This window comes from Peromyscus eremicus, chromosome 22 (assembly GCF_949786415.1).
Source record: "Peromyscus eremicus chromosome 22, PerEre_H2_v1, whole genome shotgun sequence".
In the NCBI taxonomy this organism is placed as follows: Eukaryota; Metazoa; Chordata; class Mammalia; order Rodentia; family Cricetidae; genus Peromyscus; species Peromyscus eremicus.
The window spans coordinates 25,720,667-25,739,501 of NC_081437.1; the positions used below are offsets into that span (position 1 = coordinate 25,720,667).

An 18,835-nucleotide genomic window follows, 5' to 3' on the forward strand; every position below is an offset into this window, starting at 1 on the left:
CGTCCGGTAACTGTCACGCCTACAAGGCGGGGCCGAGAGAGGAGCCCTTAAGACCTGAGATCCAGATGTGCCAGCTCTTGTGGTTCCTGGATCCTGGATGCTGGAGGTAGACCGAGCAGAGTTCTCCAGAGAACACCGCTGGACTGCGCTACACCTTTCCCGGACCTTATAACCTATCCCTTTACTTGTAAGTTACCCCACAAAACAAACCTCCCTTTTAACTACGTAGAGTGGCCTTAATACTACAACCAATACTCCCTCACCCCATGGTTTGTCGCATTCTACAAGGCAAATAACAGATCCAAAGAACTGAAGGCTCCTGGGTCCTGTAAGGCTTCTGGCAGGTAGAGCAGATGCTAATTAAAAGGAGTTGTGTGCAGGGGCACAGGAGAAAGGAAAATGGAAGTCGAGGATGTCACGGCTGCAGGCGCACTGCTGGAGTTATCCGAGAGACATGAACGGTGTTTGGTGTTTTTGTTGAGAGGGGGATCTGTGAACCCCAGGCTGATCTGGTACGTCCTAAGTAAGTAGCCAAGGATGAGTGTCACCTCTGAGATCTCCCTGGTGCTGCACTTACAAATGTGGACGGCCATCCCTACTTTATGTAGTGGTGGGAATCAAACCCAGGGCTGCCCGCCACTCTAAGCAAATATTGTACCCCCAGAACATTTGAGTTCTCAATCCGGGGCCCCATTTACTCTGGCAAGCAGGAGGTGGGATGGCCAAAAGTAGTCAGGGAGCTTGTGTATGGAATCTGGGCTCTGAGGAGAGAGGAGAGCCCTAGCTTTTGAGAGGAAATGGCTGATAAGGCAGACCCTAAGAGTGCCTTGCCGCATGTCGGGCTGGCTGGAGGCTTGAGTCTCCAGTGTGTAGCAGGACCACGGTACGATGCTAGGATTTTCCTTTCCAGCCCCAGGGAGATGGGGAGGAGAAGGCAAAGAATAGGGCTGGACAGATCTGCTTCACATACAGTGCAGGATGATGAAGCAGCAAAGTGAGAGGATGGAGAGCGGTCTAGACACGTGGAGGAAAAGGAGGCAGGAACCAGCTGCTGGGATGAGCAGAACCTGAACTAAGCAGGCTGGCCAAGGGGTTGCTGTCCCTGTGGTTTGCTTTTAGAGGACAAGCTCCATCAACCTACTCACCAGCATTTGTGTTCAGTGTTCCAAGGACCTAGCTGCCCTCAATGCTCCTGCTTGACTGTAGCTGCCCCAACATTTACTGTAGACCTACCAGCGGGGTACATCTGTGGCTCCCCACTCCATATGTGTCTGCACCCAAAGCATGGGCCCGAGTTTGCTCACTGTGACAACAGAGATTTTGGTTAGCACATGGCTATGACCAGCACATGGCTCTCATGCTCCCCCTATGAGCCTCCTTTGGACAAGAGCCATCATTAGCTCAGAGCTGGGCGCTCTGGGAAGAGGGTCTTTATGTGGACCGTGTTTCTGGTTCTTGAGTGTGTGGGGAAGGGACATTCTGCCAAGTGATATCTACTTCTGGACTTGGATATGCCGAAGTCTCTATGGGGCAGCAAGGACGGATGCTATTCAGTCGTAGATGGATGATATATAGCTAATACGTAATGGAGTGTCTTTTTGGGGTAGAGTCAGAGTTCAGATACCTGTTTTTTTTTTTTTTAAGCCAATATGGCAGCAAGCCAAAGAGCTCCCACAGAAAGAGCTGGGGGATGAGAAAGATTATGTGGTTGTTAGCCCTCAGTCTTTCGGTATAATGACACATTCCGCCAAACACAAATTTCCTGAGAGTTTGTTATTCCAGGTGGCTGATTGCCAAGCCATGAGCCCTCCCGTCAGCTCAATCTGTCAGCTTCCTGCGTAAGAAGGATATGCTAATGACATGCAAATGACCTAGCCGAGTGAGGCGTTCCACTATCATTTATGCGGTAACCACAGCTCCTGCAATATATTGCTGTAAAATATTAGACCCAGTTATTTATATAATGATATAATACAGGTTTGTCTATGGCGCTGTTGTTTTAATCTATAATTATGTAATCTTGCTCTATTCCTGTAACACAGTAATGTAATATAATTATAATACACCGTATATCTCATTCATTATCAATATAATAGCAATTTGTACCATTAGTGCTTGCTGTGGAACAAAGCACCCTCATGTCTGTCCCCATTACACTGACCTTCCTGTCACCCTGACTTGTTATCACCGCTGCCGTGTGGCACAGAGACTGACTCACCCAAAGGGGTCTGCTCCTTGGGTAGCTACTGGGTGCCTCTTCCGCTACATGCTCTACCCCCTTGCATGGGTACCACCTAGGGGTCTTCTAGTCTTTATCCTAGCTTACAAGCACAGATGATGGGCTGAGGGAGCACTCAGGGTCCCTCAGCTTCTCTGTGCTCCCCAGCTGCTCTTCCATCCAGTGGGCCACCGGGGTTGGGGGTGGGGGTGGACTTAAGTCTCAGGTGCCTGGCGCCGACATTTATTTTCCAGTTATCTGGAAGGCTGAGCTCCTTAGGGAAGGGCCAGTATGGGCAGCAGCCCCCTGGGGCCTTGGAGAACTGCTTCAGGGCCCAAGAAAAGAGGATGTGAGCTTCTCTCTCTCTCCATCAGTGCGTTTGATCTTTCAACAAATCCCTGTATTTATCAACAAGTAGAACTTTGCAAAACGAGTAATCAGCATTTTAGGAGATTAAAAATAGCTGACGGAAGCAAAGCAGGATGACATCCAGTGCGGCGGACTCCTACATGGAAAAATGTCGCCTTGCTCATGTGTTTATTATTGGTTGACAAATGACTGGAAGCCGATGCTTCTAGGGGAGCGTAGGGGTCCACCTGGACGTGCAGCAGGTCATGCTGAAGACCCCCCGGTGTTAGGGCTAGTCTGAGTCCAAGCACAGTATTAATATGCTCATAATCACCTGGGGATTTCCCATTATCGTCAAATCAATATGACAATTAAATGTTGTTACCAAGCCATCTCTGGCTCCACTTGGGGGACTTAAAAGCCCACAGTGAACATTCAGAACCTGTCTCCCTCGGAAACCCATCCTTGCTGGAACGTTCATCAAGTGTCCAATTAGCCACCCAGGGGGAAGAAAAAATTCAAATTGAGGGGTATGTGTGGCTTCACCGGCAGAAGGATGTCACATTGCAAAGTCTGCTTTCTGGTGGCAGCTAACAGTGTGAGCCATGGTAGGGGAAAGAGTGAGTTATGATTTACTGATCGTAAGTGGGGCTGTTACCTGAGGCTGGGGGTCAGCTTCGTGTATCATTCTCTGGGGCACCAGTTTCTCCTGAAGCAAGACTGAAGTGGTCTTGTGCTAACTAACGGTCCTCTCAAACAGGTCCCAAGCATCTTTTTCTAGGTGATCTGCCCATTCTCTTAGGAGAGCAGTCTCCCTGGCTCAGAGCAGGAAAGGATCTTGGCATTTTCCTCTAGGGCAGTACCCCCTCCAGCCTCTGGCCCTCAGGCCTATGCCTGACTTACACCACATCCTCAACAGCCTGGCTGGGGTCGGGGTGGGGAGACAGCCTGGGACTTGTAACAAAGGGCAGGCTAACCTCGGATCTGGAGCTCACTGGCTCCTAGTTTTCCTCGGGAGAACTCTAGAGGGCTAGCCAGACTGTGCCCTTACATTGCTTAGTTGGTGGGTGGTGTCTCTTCCCTGTGCTCCTACCAATTTCCCTGGCATGTGTGGGATGCAGGAAGGGTGCATGCACCCCTTGCTTGGCAGGAACAAAGTGGTACAACCACTGGCATGGCCCATACTTGGGACATGGATTCCAGCTTCTCTTCTGATTTCTGAGATGTCTCTGGGCTGGTACTTGCAGTCTACTGTGTCCCGCTAGCTAAGCTCACTCATGTCCTTCCATGATTGGACCTTGGGCTATACCTGTTATACCTGAATGGATGTTGACAAGAATGTCCTCTCTCGTGACTCACGAGCTCACCTCTTGTGTTCCCTTCCTTTTATTACGCATGATGAGCTTGGAATGGGCCCGTCTGTAGGCCGTTGGCGTCAGGTAGGTGTTGGAGGGGGAGGCGTGATGTGATGTTAGGGTTAAGTGACTTCGAGAGATGCCAGCTCAGGGACTGTGGCTGCCTTACCTCTCCACGTGGTCCACATTGCCTGCCACTCCAAGTCCCCCGAGAGTGTAAATCTTCCCATCATAGACAAGACTGTTGTGGCGACAGCGAGGGACAGTCATTCTGGAGACCAGGTTCCAGTTATCCAACAGGGACATGTAGCACCAGACATCCGCCAGCGTCACCCCTGATTCCATACCACCTGTGGACAGTATGGGGGGGTACAAAGAGCAGGCGGGGGGCTTAAGAAGGGCTTGAGGGCAGGATGCCCAGCTCCACAGACAGAGGCAGGAGGCTTCCTCTGCAAACCAGATAGACACTCTGGGCCCTTGGCCTTCCTCAGCCCGGTGTGTGGGCAGGGGTCCCTTTGGGAAACCCATCCCAGGTCCTGCCCAGCCCTTGGGAGCCTCACCTGAGAGGTAGATGTTGTCCCCAGCACTCACTACACTGAAGAACTCTCGGTCATAGAAAGGCAGCGAGGCCAAGGGGTACCACTTGTTGTTCTGTGGATTCCAGCAGGTGACAGCCACCAGTGAGCGCTGGGTCATCCCCACCATCTGCCGGCCCCCAACCAAAACGATGACCTCGGCCACACCTGTGGGGACAACGGATGGGCATCCTTGGGACACGCCCTCACTTCGTCAGCATCTATGCCTGGCTCCTGTCTGGGGGTGGGGGACCACCTGGAGCCAGCCGATGCCATGCAATTGGGGGAGGGGATTTGGGCATGTCCCATGATACCTGCAGAGAGGCGGGGCCGGGTGCGGGGTGTCTGCATCTCCTGCCGGGCATGGGGCAGCATGTGGTAGCGTTTAGCCTCATTGACCAGGTCCCGGCATGCCTCCGATGATTTGATGAGTTCTTCGTTGTCCACCACGTTGAGCAGATAGCTGGGGTGGATGAATGGGAGGCGGACAGCCGCGAGAAGCTCTGCTGCATACTGTGGGACAGAAGGGGCCGGATTCTGCTTAGAGGAAGCCACCGCTTAGGAGCTGACTGGAGAAGGGCTTCCTACATCTGGGGTGTGTCTTCGAAGTGCAGACACTCCAGCCCGTTATACTAGATGATGGGAGGCAGGGCAGGCTGACTGGAGGCGTGGTGGTGGCCACAGCTGGCCCCAGACTAGCCTCTCCCTCCATCCCTCCAGCCTCTCGTCTCCACCCCCCATCTATGTCGTGGATCCTGACTGCACATCATACTGCCGGGCGATTGACACCCGGAGAGCGGGCGTCTTGCGTCTCGAAGAGGTGGGAGTGTGACAGGAACCAGGTGGGAGGGCCCAGAAGAACTTAAATGAGAAGATGACTGTCAGGTGACGGGGACACCTGTGTGTCCTTAGTACTTGCAGCTCCTCCATAGCGTCACCTTGTCTCATCTTGGCTTCTGGACCCTCTTATCCTTCACTCAAGCCTTTTCCTGAATTGATGGGAACTTCCCCTGCGACGGGCAAACCGCTCACCACTCCACCCACTTGGGTTTCGTCTGGAGAATGACTGGCAGGAGTAATTGGGAGCCAATAGATACCACATGTTAAGCTTGTTACTGCAGCCGCGGAGGCTGATGAGACCCTACTTCCGACCGGGGTTTAGCCAGGGCTGTGGATGTGACGGTGTCGCTGGGGAGATGATGTTGGCGGTGGGAGAGTTGCGGGCTGGGAGGTGGGGGAGGACATCGGGAGGCATGGGAGAGTGGAAAGGGATGTGACGTTTGAAGAGTGACATGGGGCTTATTCTTGGGTGCAAAGGGTCTTTTTGGAGGGATGCAGCAGTTAGCAGACAGGAAGCAGGGAGACCAGGGTCTCTGGGCAAGCCTGACTGAGCCCATACCACACTCTGGGCTGTGGATGTAGACGTGAGGTTCATAGAGAACTATGGATGGCAGTTACTGTCCTTAGCTACACAACTCCAATTCCTTTCTCTGTTTAAAAAAAAAAAAAATGCTTCCTGCCAACCTGATCAAATGCGGAACCCACTTCTCATGGACCCTAAGGACCCAGTGGTGGGTTGAGGTGGGGCAGGGAGATATCCATATCTCTCTCATCCTTGTCTCCAATCTTCCCCTCCCCTCCCCTGTCTCCTACCTCCCCTTCCTTCCCTTGCGTCAGAGTTTCTTACAGCCCAGGCTGAAGCGCTTACTATGCAGTCAAGTCTGGCCTTGAATATCCCTAGTCTTCCTGCTTCTACTTCCAAGAGCTGGAATAAGAGGCGTGTGTTACCGTACTTGGCCGTGATCTTTTTATGCCCGATGAAACGTGAGCGCCTTTTGGACCCATCACTGGATGGCTTCGGCGTGTTCTGGGGTCTGGTTTCCCTGACTCTGTCCTAGCCGGGTAGGCTCGTACTTCCACCATTGTCCCCATTTGCTGTTTTCTATGCTGGCCCTCCTGAGGGTTTCCTGCAGCTGCCCCGACTCCTTCCTACAACAGCCAGTGGCAATTCCCTTCTGTGCAGGGCCTCCCGTTGGGGCCTTCTGGGTATGAACGGGCCTATCAGCTCCCCGAGACTCAGGTGACTATCTGGGGATACTGCTGCATTTTCTTTTCTCCTGTGAATGAACACTCTGGTTTTTCTGTCTCCTCTGGGAACCCCACGTTCTCTCCTGTCGTACACTCAGTTGTTCCCCCACTTCCAGAACGGTCTCTGTTTGCTCTCCACCCACTTGACAGCCAGAGTATGTGCTCTGACCTCCAGGGGTCCCATATACCCTGCTCAGGCACCCACTTTCCTGCCAAGAACCCCGGTACCTCCCACCCACACCCTGTGTTGCCTTGGCAAACCTGGAGACTCTTGGTGGAGTGGAGGTCGTTAAGAGCGGAGGTGTAAGCCGGGTGGTCGTGGCGCACGCCTTTAATTCCAGCACTTGGGAGGCAGAGCCAGGCGGATCTTTGTGAGTTCGAGGCCAGCCTGGGCTACAGAGCGAGATCCAGGACAGGCACTAAAACTACACAGAGAAACCCTGTCTCGAAAAACAAAACAAAAAAAAAAGTGGAGGGATGTGTGTGTGTGTGTGTGTGTGTGTGTGTGTGTGTACGTGTACGTGTACACTAGACTCCCTCTCATTATTTCCGACTCCTATACAATCCTCGCTGTTGAGACATGCAGCCCTTCCCCCTTCCCCCTCCTCCACCCTTTGCAGCAGACCCCACCCCTGCAGGGACTAGGTGCAGCAGGCCTACCTACCTGCGCCCGTGCTGCTGGGTCTTTCTTGATCCACCTGATGACAGTTTCATAGACCAGCTCCTCGGCCTTGGTGTTGAGACTGTCATTGGAGACGTAGGCGATGAAGTCATCCTTCGAGATGCTGAGGATCTCCTCCTGGGCCGCCACCTCGGGGAAGATCTGCAGCGCGAAGGCCTTGGCCATGTGGTAGAGCTCGCTACACTGCATGGCCTCAGCCATGGCCAGCACACCCAGGCAGTTGCTGGCGGTCAGCTGCTTCTCTGGGGGGGGGAGCGGGGGGGGGGGGAGAGCGAATGGTCACTGATCCGGGATGGCCTGAAAGGATCACCTCTTGTTCCCATCATCATCCCTGGATCTTCCTCTGAACCCAATCCATTTCCTGGTGACCTCCCTCTAGCATCCATGGTCATCCGCCTACCTCCCGTGACTCGGAGCCTCAGATCCGTTCCCCGGGTTTCCCTCTGCCCTGACTCCTGTGGGCCCCCCAGGGCCTAGTTCTACCCCTGCAGACCATAGCAGAAAACCACAGCTGTGAGGGATGGCATCAGCTGCCTGCCTTCCTGACCGTGGAGGGGGGGGGGAGGCGGCTGGGGCCTCGGGATTTGGGCCTGGGCTGTGAGTAGCAGCCGCTTTGAAACTTAAGGTGTCTTCCATCATGACAGGCATGACTGAGGTCACAGACACCTTTTTTTAAATCTTGTAACACAGTAGCCCTCACATGTCAATCCACTGTCTCCCATGGCCCTTAGATTCCTTTAGTCTACCATCTAGAACCTGGGGTCTGGTAGCTGGCTCTTTCGGTCTAGAACTGGGCGTGTGCCCCATCCTGCCGCTATGGTGCCTGACCCCCCTGGATTAATTAGCTCCTTCAGCAGCCCTCACTGATCTGCTCCCAAACTCTAGCTTTCCTTTCTGTATACCATACCCAGGCCCTGTATTTGTGTGTGTGTGTGTGTGTGTGTGTGTGTGTGTGTGTGTGTGTGTGTGTGTGTATATATATATATATATATATATATATATATATATATAAAATATGTTATGGTGTGTGTGAGGCTGTCCTTGACCCCCCCCCCCCCTTTACTCCACAACTCCCAGCAGAGCTGAGCAGCACCAAACTGTAAAGCAAGCACGCTCTAGGCAGGAAGTCTGGAAGGTGAGCCCATCACCAATATCCACGTCTTGCAGAAAACCAGCTCTGGGATCCCAAGGGTTAGATCAGATGCACTGGCTTGTCCATGCATCTGTGTGGCCTGGGAACCGATATGTTGAAGGGGAACAGATGGCATGGTTGATTCATTCAGGGCTTAGAGGCCAGGGCATAGTGGTCAGGTTCCCTGCCTGCACAGGCTGTTTACATATCCTAATGGCCACTCGTTCTGGCAAGGCCACAGTGGCCCCTTCAGTACATGCCATTCCATCAAGCCACCCATATGCTCAGGTGAAATCTGGATATCCCAGCACACTCTGGGGGACACACAAAGTCCTCCTCACTCAGTTCTTCCTGGCTGGGAATTGTTCATGCATCTGCACCATGGTCTCCGCGTGATGTAGAGGCCCCCCCTGGCGAGCTCACCGAGAAAGGACACGCAGACTTTGCAGAAGGTATGGAACTGGAACTTGCTGGCCGCCTCGAGCAGGGTCTTGGCATTGGCGGAGTCGATGACCAGCGAGCCGGTGTAGACGAATTCCAGCAGTAACTCGAGGACATCAGCCTGCAGATTCGAGAGCACCAGTTCCAGCTTCTCCCGGCCGCCCTGGCTGCCGTCCTGCACTGACCTAAAGCACAGAGACCAGGGGTGTCCTCACCTGCCACCCCTGCGGCCACTGCCGCTTCCTCACAGGGCCAGAGCTCCCTGCACACCTCAAGTCACGCCCTTCGTCTTAGGACTCAAAGGACACAGCAATGACACACCTGAACCTAATGGCCTGACACAGGATCTGGAAGAGAAGGTCTGACCAGAGGCGCCCCAGAGAACAGAAAACCCTGCTTATCACTACTCGGCATGTCCATGCAAAAAAAGATGCAAATCAAAAAGCATGAGCCGTGGATGGGGACAAGGACCAGGACTGGCCGCAAAGGGAAACAATACGGTTCATCTACCTGCTGGACCTGGTGTCTACACCAAAGGGTACCAGCATGCCCTAGCAAGCAGGACCTCCGGCCTCAAGTGGCAGAATCTCTCTTCCCAGCTGAGGCTCAAAGGCTCCTGATTGGCTGCCATCCTAGCCAATCAGGAGGCGTCCTTTTGAGCCTGTCTCAAACACCCAGGGCCTTGGAAGGCTGCCCTGGAAGTCCCCCCCAACCCCAACCTCTCCAAAAAACAACAACAACAAAAAAAACCATATTGTTTCCTTTTAGGCATGGAAGGGAAGCCCTTCATGACATTGCTTTGAAACTGAAGACAAGACAAGATAGACGGACAGAATGGTTAGAGCTGGGAAGGGGAGAGGGTAACAACCAAGGACTTCCGCCACAGACAGCCAGCAGCCATGACCTGGGGCCTGGCCCGGGGCGGGGGGGTGCCCTCCTGCCACATGGAACACGGGGTCAGAGGTCAGAGTGGCCTGCGTGTAGAGTGTGCATCGGGCTTGTGAACTAGGGTGGGGAGCAGGGGAGGGACACAAATATTATCAGTATGTTTATATCTGGTGTCTACAGAAATACAAAACCATTGCAAAGGCTCCTAAGGCCTGGCAGCCGCTCCCTACAGCTGGACCTGGAAGGAAACAGATAAGATGAGGCAGAACACACCGATACAGGAGGCCGGGAGAAAAAATTAAAAAAAAAAACAAAACACCCAGAGCGTTAAGTCAGGAGGCAGGTTTCTCAGAGGCCATTGAGCTGACCACCCTAATTGGTCTCCTCTCATCAGACCCAGCTTCCCTCACTGAGGCTGGCCTGACCAGGGCTGTGACAGGGCAGTGAGCTCCATTGCCTACCCACTGACTTCTGTAAACGCCGGGGGCCAAGACTCTTGAGACTGGTCTCTTAGGTGCACCCGGGGCAGGCAGGAGAGGTGTACCAGTGCCTGGTAGGGCAGTAGGTTGGCCAAAGAGGCCGGAAATAGCTGCTGGGTGAGTGGACAGAGCGCTAGTAGGGAGCAAAGGGACCTGGGTACCCTGCTTTGCCACTGACAGGCAGATATCCTGAGCCTCTCAGGCACATGCTCACTCAGTGCTTAAGTGACTTCACACTCCTGCGTTTTGCTGCTGAGATGGAGTCCCAGGCTTGGATGCCTTTGTTAGGTGTAAAAATTTGTTAGCTCTCAAGCGCCCCCTAGAGACTCCATAAATTCCGATTATTCCCAGGTCTCAGGAGCTATCTGGTCAACTTTCTTGCTCCAAGTCTTTGCTGCCTATGTGTTCATCCTAACGGACTGGCCTTTCCTTGGTACTTCCTTAGGCTCTGTAGAAGTCATGCTGGGCCACAGTGTGGTAGGGCTGATGGAGTCCACAGGGGCTGCTCACCTTTCCTCAAGTTTCCTTTTACTGCTGCCACCAACAATGGCCCTCTCCGTGTGTCCGAGTCCTCAGACAGAGGCCCTCAACCCAGTGAAGAGCTGAGGTAGGTCTTCAGGGTATAGACACACATGACCCTGGCTGACCCCGTGCTGGAATTATAGCTATAAAATAGGGCCAGTCTTGCCACACTGCTGGCGACTGCCTGTGGCTCCTCAAAGCTGAACCTGGGAGAGTGTTTTGGGGATAGAGCTGCCTACACTGTGAAGTGTACCAGGAAGGAGGGGTAAGCATTGGAGAGCGTTGGTGATGACGTTAAATCGAGGGGACCTTGGCCATAGACTGCATGGCTGTGGCTGTCTCCATTGGGAAAATGATGTGCAAGAGGAGGGTGCTGGAGGATCTTGGGACTGGAAAAGCTAGTCCCTTCTACTTGGCTACACAGGTCGGTCTTAGTAGCCTAGTTTAAAGGTCTAGAGGTGGCTTGGGAGTCTGGATACCCTACCTTGGCACACAGGTGGTATTAACTGCACGGTTGATGTGTAGTTCAGAGAACTGCAAGGGCCCCAAAAGGCTGGTAATGAGTGTTTCCAATCATCAGATGAATGTAGGCATCTACCTAGCACTCCTTATGTCTCTTCACTCTGAGCAGAGGTCCCCTAGGGATGGGTAACTCCGATCATGGCTATAACACTGCATCTGTCACGGGTGTGACGAATATCCTGTCCTAAGCTGGTTCTTGAGGGGGCAGCTGGCCCCTGAGGGTCATGACAACAATGGTACAAGGATGTACAGAACCACAGAAATAGACTATAGTAACACTGCGATTCTCAATCTTGGGGGCATGGCAGAAGTGTGGTGCCCCAGCACACTCTGTCTGAGGGTTCCAGCAGGAGACTAGCACTGCATGAAGTTACTTTCTTCCAAGCGGGGCTGCCCAGGAGAGTTCAGGTTCCTAGGTACAGTTCCTAGGTACAGCAAGGCTGGGTCTATGGATGTGTCAGAGATGCCTATCTTCGACTAGTCGGATCTTGGAGAACACACTTTGAGCAGAGAACTCCTCTGGGATAAGTCGGCCCCGTCCTCATCTGCCTCTGTGGCCAGGTGTTTGCACAATGCACACTGGAATTGGGTACTGTCTGGAAGTGTAGGGCAATGGTGAACGGAAGGGCTAGGCCGGTGATTGGCACTCTGCTCCATCCTTCTGACGGGATTCCTCCCCTGCCCCATGTCATTAGCTTCAGAGCACTGGGTTTGTGTATACCCAGGCCTCACTGGGTCCTGTGGACTTTGGCAGGCCTTGGACCACTCTTTGAGAAGAGGCAAGGCAATGATGGAGCTGGTCTCCATCATGCTGCTGACCCCCTAAGAGGCGTCAATCCCTCTTCTTGTTGCCTTGTTTTCAAGGCGCACCTGTGTGTTCTAGATGAGAAAGGGGACAGGCACCTGGGGAAAGAGGTACAGGGGGTGTACCTGCACTGGTACATGAAAAGCTCCATGTCAGTTGGTGAGGTGGGCCACTGAGTCAGTATCCGCTCTAGCCTCCCACATCACGGCTGAAGAAGGAAGGAGAAGCCCAGAGCTTAGCATTAAGCTTTGTGAAAGTCAGGTTAGGAAAAAAAAATCAGTGAATCGTTTTCATCCAAATGTGAAAGAGAATAGAATTCACATATCATACATGGTCCAATAGGCTCTGTTGTGAGGTGAGGCCTTCAGCTATCACGCTCAGGTCTATGTCCTCTTTGGTATGATGAGGGACAGGTTTTCTTAGGTGCTGGGCATTTTTCCCCCCACACCTTGACTTAGAGACATGCTGGGAAGTGCCAGGGATGGTAGGAGCCATCACTGCTATCTTTTAAGAAAGAAGGTCACATCCTCCCTAATGGGGGCTCTAGCCTAGGCATTAAGTGGAAGTGACTGGCCGTGATTAATATTTCTACGGCATCTGTGCATCCTGAGAGACTCTCTGTGCCCAAAGGGTCAATGAAGGGACTTTGCCATGGGCCAAAGAAGAAAAGCCAGGGCAGATAATGCAGGCAAAGGGGTGAGATGCAGCCCCAGGCCTGGGAGTCTGACCCTAAGGGCTACTGCTGGATTCCCTCCAAGTATGTGAGCAGATAAAGGAAGGAGGAATACCCCAATAATCATCCCAAGGTTGTACCTCAATATTTTTGTCTCTGCTATTCTCTTAAAGGCAGTGCCTCAACCCTCTGTCCCCCCACCTCATTGTCCAAAGGTAGGGTCCCCAGCCCCTGCCTCTCAGTTTCCCCGCTGATCACCCTATGGACTCAGGTTGGCTAACCAAAGGTCAGGCTGAGCAGGCCTGTGGGTTCTGTTTGGCCCTTGGCTTGTTGCTGGCCTCCCATCCAAGGGCTCCTTGGCCTCCAGGCCTCATCTAAAGGGCCCAGTCCCCTTGCAAGTCTGCACACAAGTGCCTGTCTTAAAGGAGAATTCTGTCCTCCTTGGCAGGCTTTGTGGCCAGGGTCCCTAACATCACATGTACACTGCACGCACCCCACTACTTGTACACGGCGTCAGCCTTGAGACTTCCTGTTTCTCCCTCATAGACTTTGCCTAAAAACAGAAAGCACAGTTTGGTTTTCTAGGTTACAGAATGGATGGTCAGAGGGGCTTCTGCGTCCGACAATATCTGTATGTCAGTTAAGTGCCTGAGGCTTCAGGATCCTCCTCTGTGAAATGGGGATTCTAACCATACAAGCTAACATAGCTCTTCAAGCTAACGTATCTAGAAAACTTCTTGTCACCAGATGGCAATCTTGTCAAAAGAGGGAGTGGTGAAGGATGGCTTAGAGATGCTAGCTCATCAATGGAAGCCTGTGAGGAAAGAGCCTGGGTAAGGTAGGGCCCCTGGGACTGCCAGGCAGCTGAGGTCCTGGAAAAGACTGCTGTCTGGGAGGCCACACTGGGCAGACCCAGCTTTTCTGCTCAGTCTCACATTGATACCGTGTGTGTGTGTCTGTCTGTGTCTGTCTGTCTGTCTAGGCTTAATGCAAAGCTTATGACGTGGTTCCTCTCAGTCTGTTTCATGCTTCCCTTTTCTGATTCATGTGCTATCTATTGCTGAGGACTTTGGGTAAGCTTTGGCCGATGCTGAGGACTTTGGATGGAGCGGCTTTGGCCCAGGAGAGACCCTGCCTGTTTGCAGAGAGGAATGAGATCTCCTATATGTCCCTTCCATGGCTCCAGGAAAGGTGGTCACACTGAGAATGGGGATGGAGCCGTGGACACATGACCTGGGTTGGTGGTGGAAAGGAACCCTGCTTGAATTTCCAAGTCTGAGGTGTACAGCAAGGGGGCAGGGGTGGGTGTCCCCTGCTCTGACAGAGCTCAGCCGGGGCAGATCAGTATTGACCCATAAAAGCTCCGAGACACAGATTGTCCCTACTTCCTCACCTCTTAAGACGACAGCCCCTGAAAAGGAGCCCCTCGCTCACTTTATCCTGCCTGTTCCAACCACTGTATGTTAAGGCTTCAGGGTCACTGATGTGAAGGGGACTAAAACATGGTGACATTAGCTGCTCTCTGACCATGAAGAATTTGGGGGGCCATGTGGCTCACAAAGGTAACATCTTCCTGGGAAGATCTTGCCTCCCTCCTTCAAAAGCATTATTTTTGGAAGCCATCAGCATGAATGGCAACATGGACCCTGTGTGGCCGGGACAGAGAAAGGAGATTCAAAATGGCTGCAGACAGACACGGCTTCAACTTCTCTTTCGCTTCCTGAAGTTACTTCATGCCTGACTACCTCCCACTAAGGGACTTGGGTGCCCTTTAGGCTCGAAAAGCACAGCGTGCCGTGTGCTGCTCTCCTGGCCATTTTCCCCAGCTCCCCTCTGACACTAGACTGTTGACCTCCGCTCTTCCCTTAGGACCCTGACACCTCCTCCTCTCATGTCCTGGCATTCAAACTTGTAAAGAAGCCTCACCAGGCTGGTCCTGTCCATCCACTGACTGTCACCTTCAACATGATTTGTGACCAACTTCTGGTTTTACAGGTGATAAAGCCTGAGGCCTGAGAGCAAGGATGTAGCCAGACCCGAGTCATAGGATGAGTGTCAGAGTCAAGTGTGGGACCCAGGTCTCCTGACTCCCTCTTTCTCCCAGCAACTCCTTTCCCATCAGAGCTACTGATGTCATTGGGCATCTCCTCCTCACCTCATAGCAAGCCTGGGAGGTCAGTGGGAAGGCAGGGCCTGCTCACATCTGCCTCTGGGGAGGCCACCTGTTCCTGTCCTTGGTTCGTATCTGTTTTCGTCCCTGCCCTCCTTGTCTGGAAGGGCCTTCCTCCTCCTCCTCCTCCTCCTCCTCCTCCTCCTCCTCCTCCTCCTCCTCCTCCTCGTCTGTCCAAGAAGGTTCCTACCTATTGGAGTCTTCCTCCCTGTTGTGAGGGGGCGTTTGGCTTTAATGTCTCTTCAAAGGCACTTAAAGGCTTCCTTTCCCCACATGGTTCTAGTCCAGGGCTGGACCACTGCTCTACTTTTACTTCATTATTCTGTATCCCATTTGGATCAGGGCCCAAGGTCCCAGATTATTTAGCTATGTTCCTGCAGCCAGGTGCTAGCCACTGTTCCCAAAGTGCCCCTGGACTGGAGAAGTCACTGGACACCTCTTCCCCAGACGTGTCTCTCTAATCCCTCAGATACACAGAACCTAAGCACAGGGGGCAGGAGATGGAGTTGTCCAGGAAATGGAAATGTCACAAGGAGCCTGCCCCTCCCGTGTGGCACAGGGCCAGTGAGGCTGAGTGGGACCTCACACACCCGGCGGCCTGGCCCTATGCCAAAGGACACAAGGGACAGGAAAAGAGATGCCATCCTGAAACAAAACACAGTCGCTCTGGGGTTAGTTGGCAAGTCCAAACACAGCATTGGAAAGCAAGCAGAGGTCCTGTCCTCCCACTCTGAGCTCTGTCCAGGCTCAGCGTCCGCCCCGGAGAGGCTGCAAGGCAAAATGAGCAGCGGCATTAATCTGCTGATGGGTGAGAGAAACGTGAGAGTTACCCTGGGCTGGCCCCTCGGCTGCTCTCCCTCACTAAGGAGCTAGGAGGTGGCCCTGACATCTTTGCAAGGGTATGAAACAGCAAAAAAAAACAAAAAACAAAAAAAACAAAAACAATTATTCATTTTTAAAATCAACAAAATGGAAAAACAAAGATATTCAGGCACCGATCACATCGATCCAGGTAGAAATGAAAAATGGCCAGATGGGGCCAGGGTGGGCTGAGGGAAGGTGAAGGCTGAGAGACCGTGTTTAGGACACACCTGGTCTGCACTTGGTGCCCAGGGTTCGAGCATGAGGCTTGGCCTACACACTCTTCTCCCTGACTCAGGCTGGGGAGGAGCTGTTCCTGGGGTGCCTGGTGTCCGTCTGTGGGGATGGCCTGCTCAATAATAGGCTTTCCTGGTACTGGGTCCACACCATCCACAGTGGTGGTGATGGATCTGGGGACCCTGAGGGATGGAGCAGTGTGAAATGGTCCCTTCGAATGGAGTCTATAGTTCTCTTAGTCTCAGGAAGGGCTTGTGCTCTGCTAAGAACATGGGGCTTGGGGTATGTGTGTGGCCTACGGTGGGCTAGCTCCTGGTGGCCAGTGAGGCCGTGTGTGGGGGCAAGGGCAGCGGCTGCTCTGTGTGTGTGTGTGTGTATGTGCGCGCGTGTGCGCGTGCGCGTGTGTGGGCACTGGGGAGGGGGAGGAGAGATGGCTACTGGCTCTGTGACAGGGAGTCACGCTTCAGGAACCTGTAAGAGAGGGGAGAGGAGAAAAGCCACACAAAAGCGTCCTACGAAGGAACAGACCCGAGCACAGCTGGAAGGAAGGCAAACCTTTGAATCAGGTCCTTGAAATACAAGCTGCAGGAAGCTAGAACATTTTGGTGGACTTCAAACTCTCTGCCTTCTACAATAATTTTCAGGTCTGTAAACGCTTTTGCTCGTCGCTGCTGGTTCAATTCCTTCAACATTTCTGCAGAGTAGAGAAGACAGACAGGGCCAGGTTCCCATTAAGAGTTTTTTTTTTATTATTTATTTATTTATTTTTATTTTTAATTAAATTTTTTTCCCCAAGAAGTAGAGAAATAGAAATAACTTGATAGCGTTTCTTGGCAAGGCTGGCTGAACACCGACAGTCAAGAGAGATCACAAACAATGCGTGCGTGAACAAGCAGCCACTGGGAGGGGCTACATTAACCAAGGGACTAACAACTTAGAAAAGCAAAAACAAAACAAAACAAAAATACCCGAATATGATTAAAAAAAAAAAATCAAACCCAGATATTGAAAGATCAGGGAGCAGAGCAGGGAAAGATTCCCCTACTGACCATTGCAAACAGAAAATACCACAAACAGCTTAGGAAAACAAAAACAAAAACAAAAACAATCTATCCTAAAACCATGGAATAAGGTCTCCAAATGCCAGTGGTGCCGAGGTATCGAGTAAAGCGTGGCATTGTGATGGAAGACGGGCCGGACGTGGTTCAGAGGAACAAAAGCCCCACCAACCCTGCAATAACAGCATCCCTTCTGTTAGACACTCAAGCCACGGCGTGGAACAAGTTTCCTGGGAAGGGAAGCCGGAGAACAGAAGGGCCCAACGAGGGCTTGGCAAGTGCCTCCTTCCATCTCACACTTTCGGGGGCTTCTGGGGTCAAGCAAGCAAGCGTGGGGTGGGGTGGGGTGGGGTAGGATTGGGTGGGGGGGTGTTTCTCTGCATCAGCCCCATTTTCTAGGCTAGCCTTCCAGGACACCCAGCCTTGCCTGTGCCTTTGACAGTGGGAAGCTGCTTTACAGCCTCTATAGGTCTTAGGAGAAGGGGCTTGGGGGTTATTTTCTGCCCCAGTGTATACCTACCTTTGCCTGGAGTCTTGGCCACCTGGGCTGGCACAGACAGAATTCCAGGCCTGTGGGCTCCAGACCTAGGGATGTCAACATCTTCTCCCAGACCCACCCCAACAGCTAGAAGGGAGGAGGAGAGAAGAGCCCGCCAGCCAGCCTATTTAACTAAGGTGTATTTTTTTCCCCAGGCTGATGTTAGGGCCTCTGGATGACCGTCATTTCTCACTAGCCCCACCACATCTGGCTGCAGTCAGGGCCCCTCATGCTCTGCCATATATTGTGGCTGGACATCAGAAGCCTAGACCCTTGTGTCGGGGTGACTTAGGCTGTCATCAGACATGTAATGACAGGAAAGTCCCCTTACTATCACCACTCGAAGCTTTCTAGAATTACCCTCCGGTGTCCCCTACTTCACGCCTGAACACAGGGTCCGTGCCAGTTGAATGCTGAGATACCTCTTACCCCTATTTCTTATTCTGTCTTCTTCACAAGGGGGTTAGGTGTCCCTGGGTGAGTTACCCCAGCCTGCGGCCGGTCTTCTATCTTATTCTGAGCCTCTCTATCTTTCAACAGAGACCAGTGGGGTCACATGATCTAGTCCAGCTCAGGGATGAGAATAGGATTAGTGGGCCTTGGCAGTCCGGCGGGCCTTCCCTCACAAGGATACACTGGGCTTGGGCTCTGCTGAGGACTGAGGTGGTAGAACAGTCCCCTGAGCCACAGGTCAGGCTAAGCCATGGACCCCTAACCAGGCGGTAAGCTGACTTGGAACTATGGGAGCGTGCTCACAGGTGTGCATGTGGAAGTCTGGCTGGGCCCTCCACCTTCAGCGGGACAGAGGGACAAGGCTGGAGGATGTGGGCATAGGTGAGCCGGAGAGGGGCAGGAATGCCTCAGTTGGCAGGTGAGAACCGTGGCAAGGAGCTTGAGCTTAATTCTGTAGCACGCACGGGCGTGTGCTGCCAGAGATCGTGTGCAGGGAAGTGGAGAGGTTAGCCGCCGCCTCCAGTGATCTGACAGACAGCCAGGATGAGAGTGACTTAGGAAACCCAATGGGAGGCACGAAGACAACCTATATCCAGAGACCTTGAGTTTGGAGACAGAACTGAGGGGGAACCTGAACTCTGCCTTCTGGGAGATACGCAGCCTTGAGAAGGTAAAATAACGGATTCCCAACAGCCCTGCTTGTTGAAAGTTAATGATGTAGCATCTGGTTAGCACCTACTGTGCCCAGTGTCACTGAAGTAGATTCGAACTACCGTTGATGGTGGAGTCC

At 52.8% G+C, this 18,835-nt stretch overlaps 1 protein-coding gene across 1 annotated transcript in view; it reads right to left on the reverse strand.

The window, feature by feature from the left end:
- The window catches only part of Klhl29 (kelch like family member 29), a 138,644-nt gene that overhangs the window by 8,332 nt on the left and 111,477 nt on the right, over nucleotides 1-18,835 (reverse strand). Inside the window, exons 4-9 of the mRNA XM_059248497.1 lie at nucleotides 16,552-16,690; nucleotides 8,822-9,024; nucleotides 7,249-7,508; nucleotides 4,811-5,009; nucleotides 4,482-4,664; nucleotides 4,091-4,271 (exon numbers count right to left, since the gene is read on the reverse strand). Coding sequence (XP_059104480.1) covers nucleotides 4,091-4,271; nucleotides 4,482-4,664; nucleotides 4,811-5,009; nucleotides 7,249-7,508; nucleotides 8,822-9,024; nucleotides 16,552-16,690 — 1,165 coding nt within the window. The remainder of the gene's footprint in view (nucleotides 1-4,090; nucleotides 4,272-4,481; nucleotides 4,665-4,810; nucleotides 5,010-7,248; nucleotides 7,509-8,821; nucleotides 9,025-16,551; nucleotides 16,691-18,835) is intronic.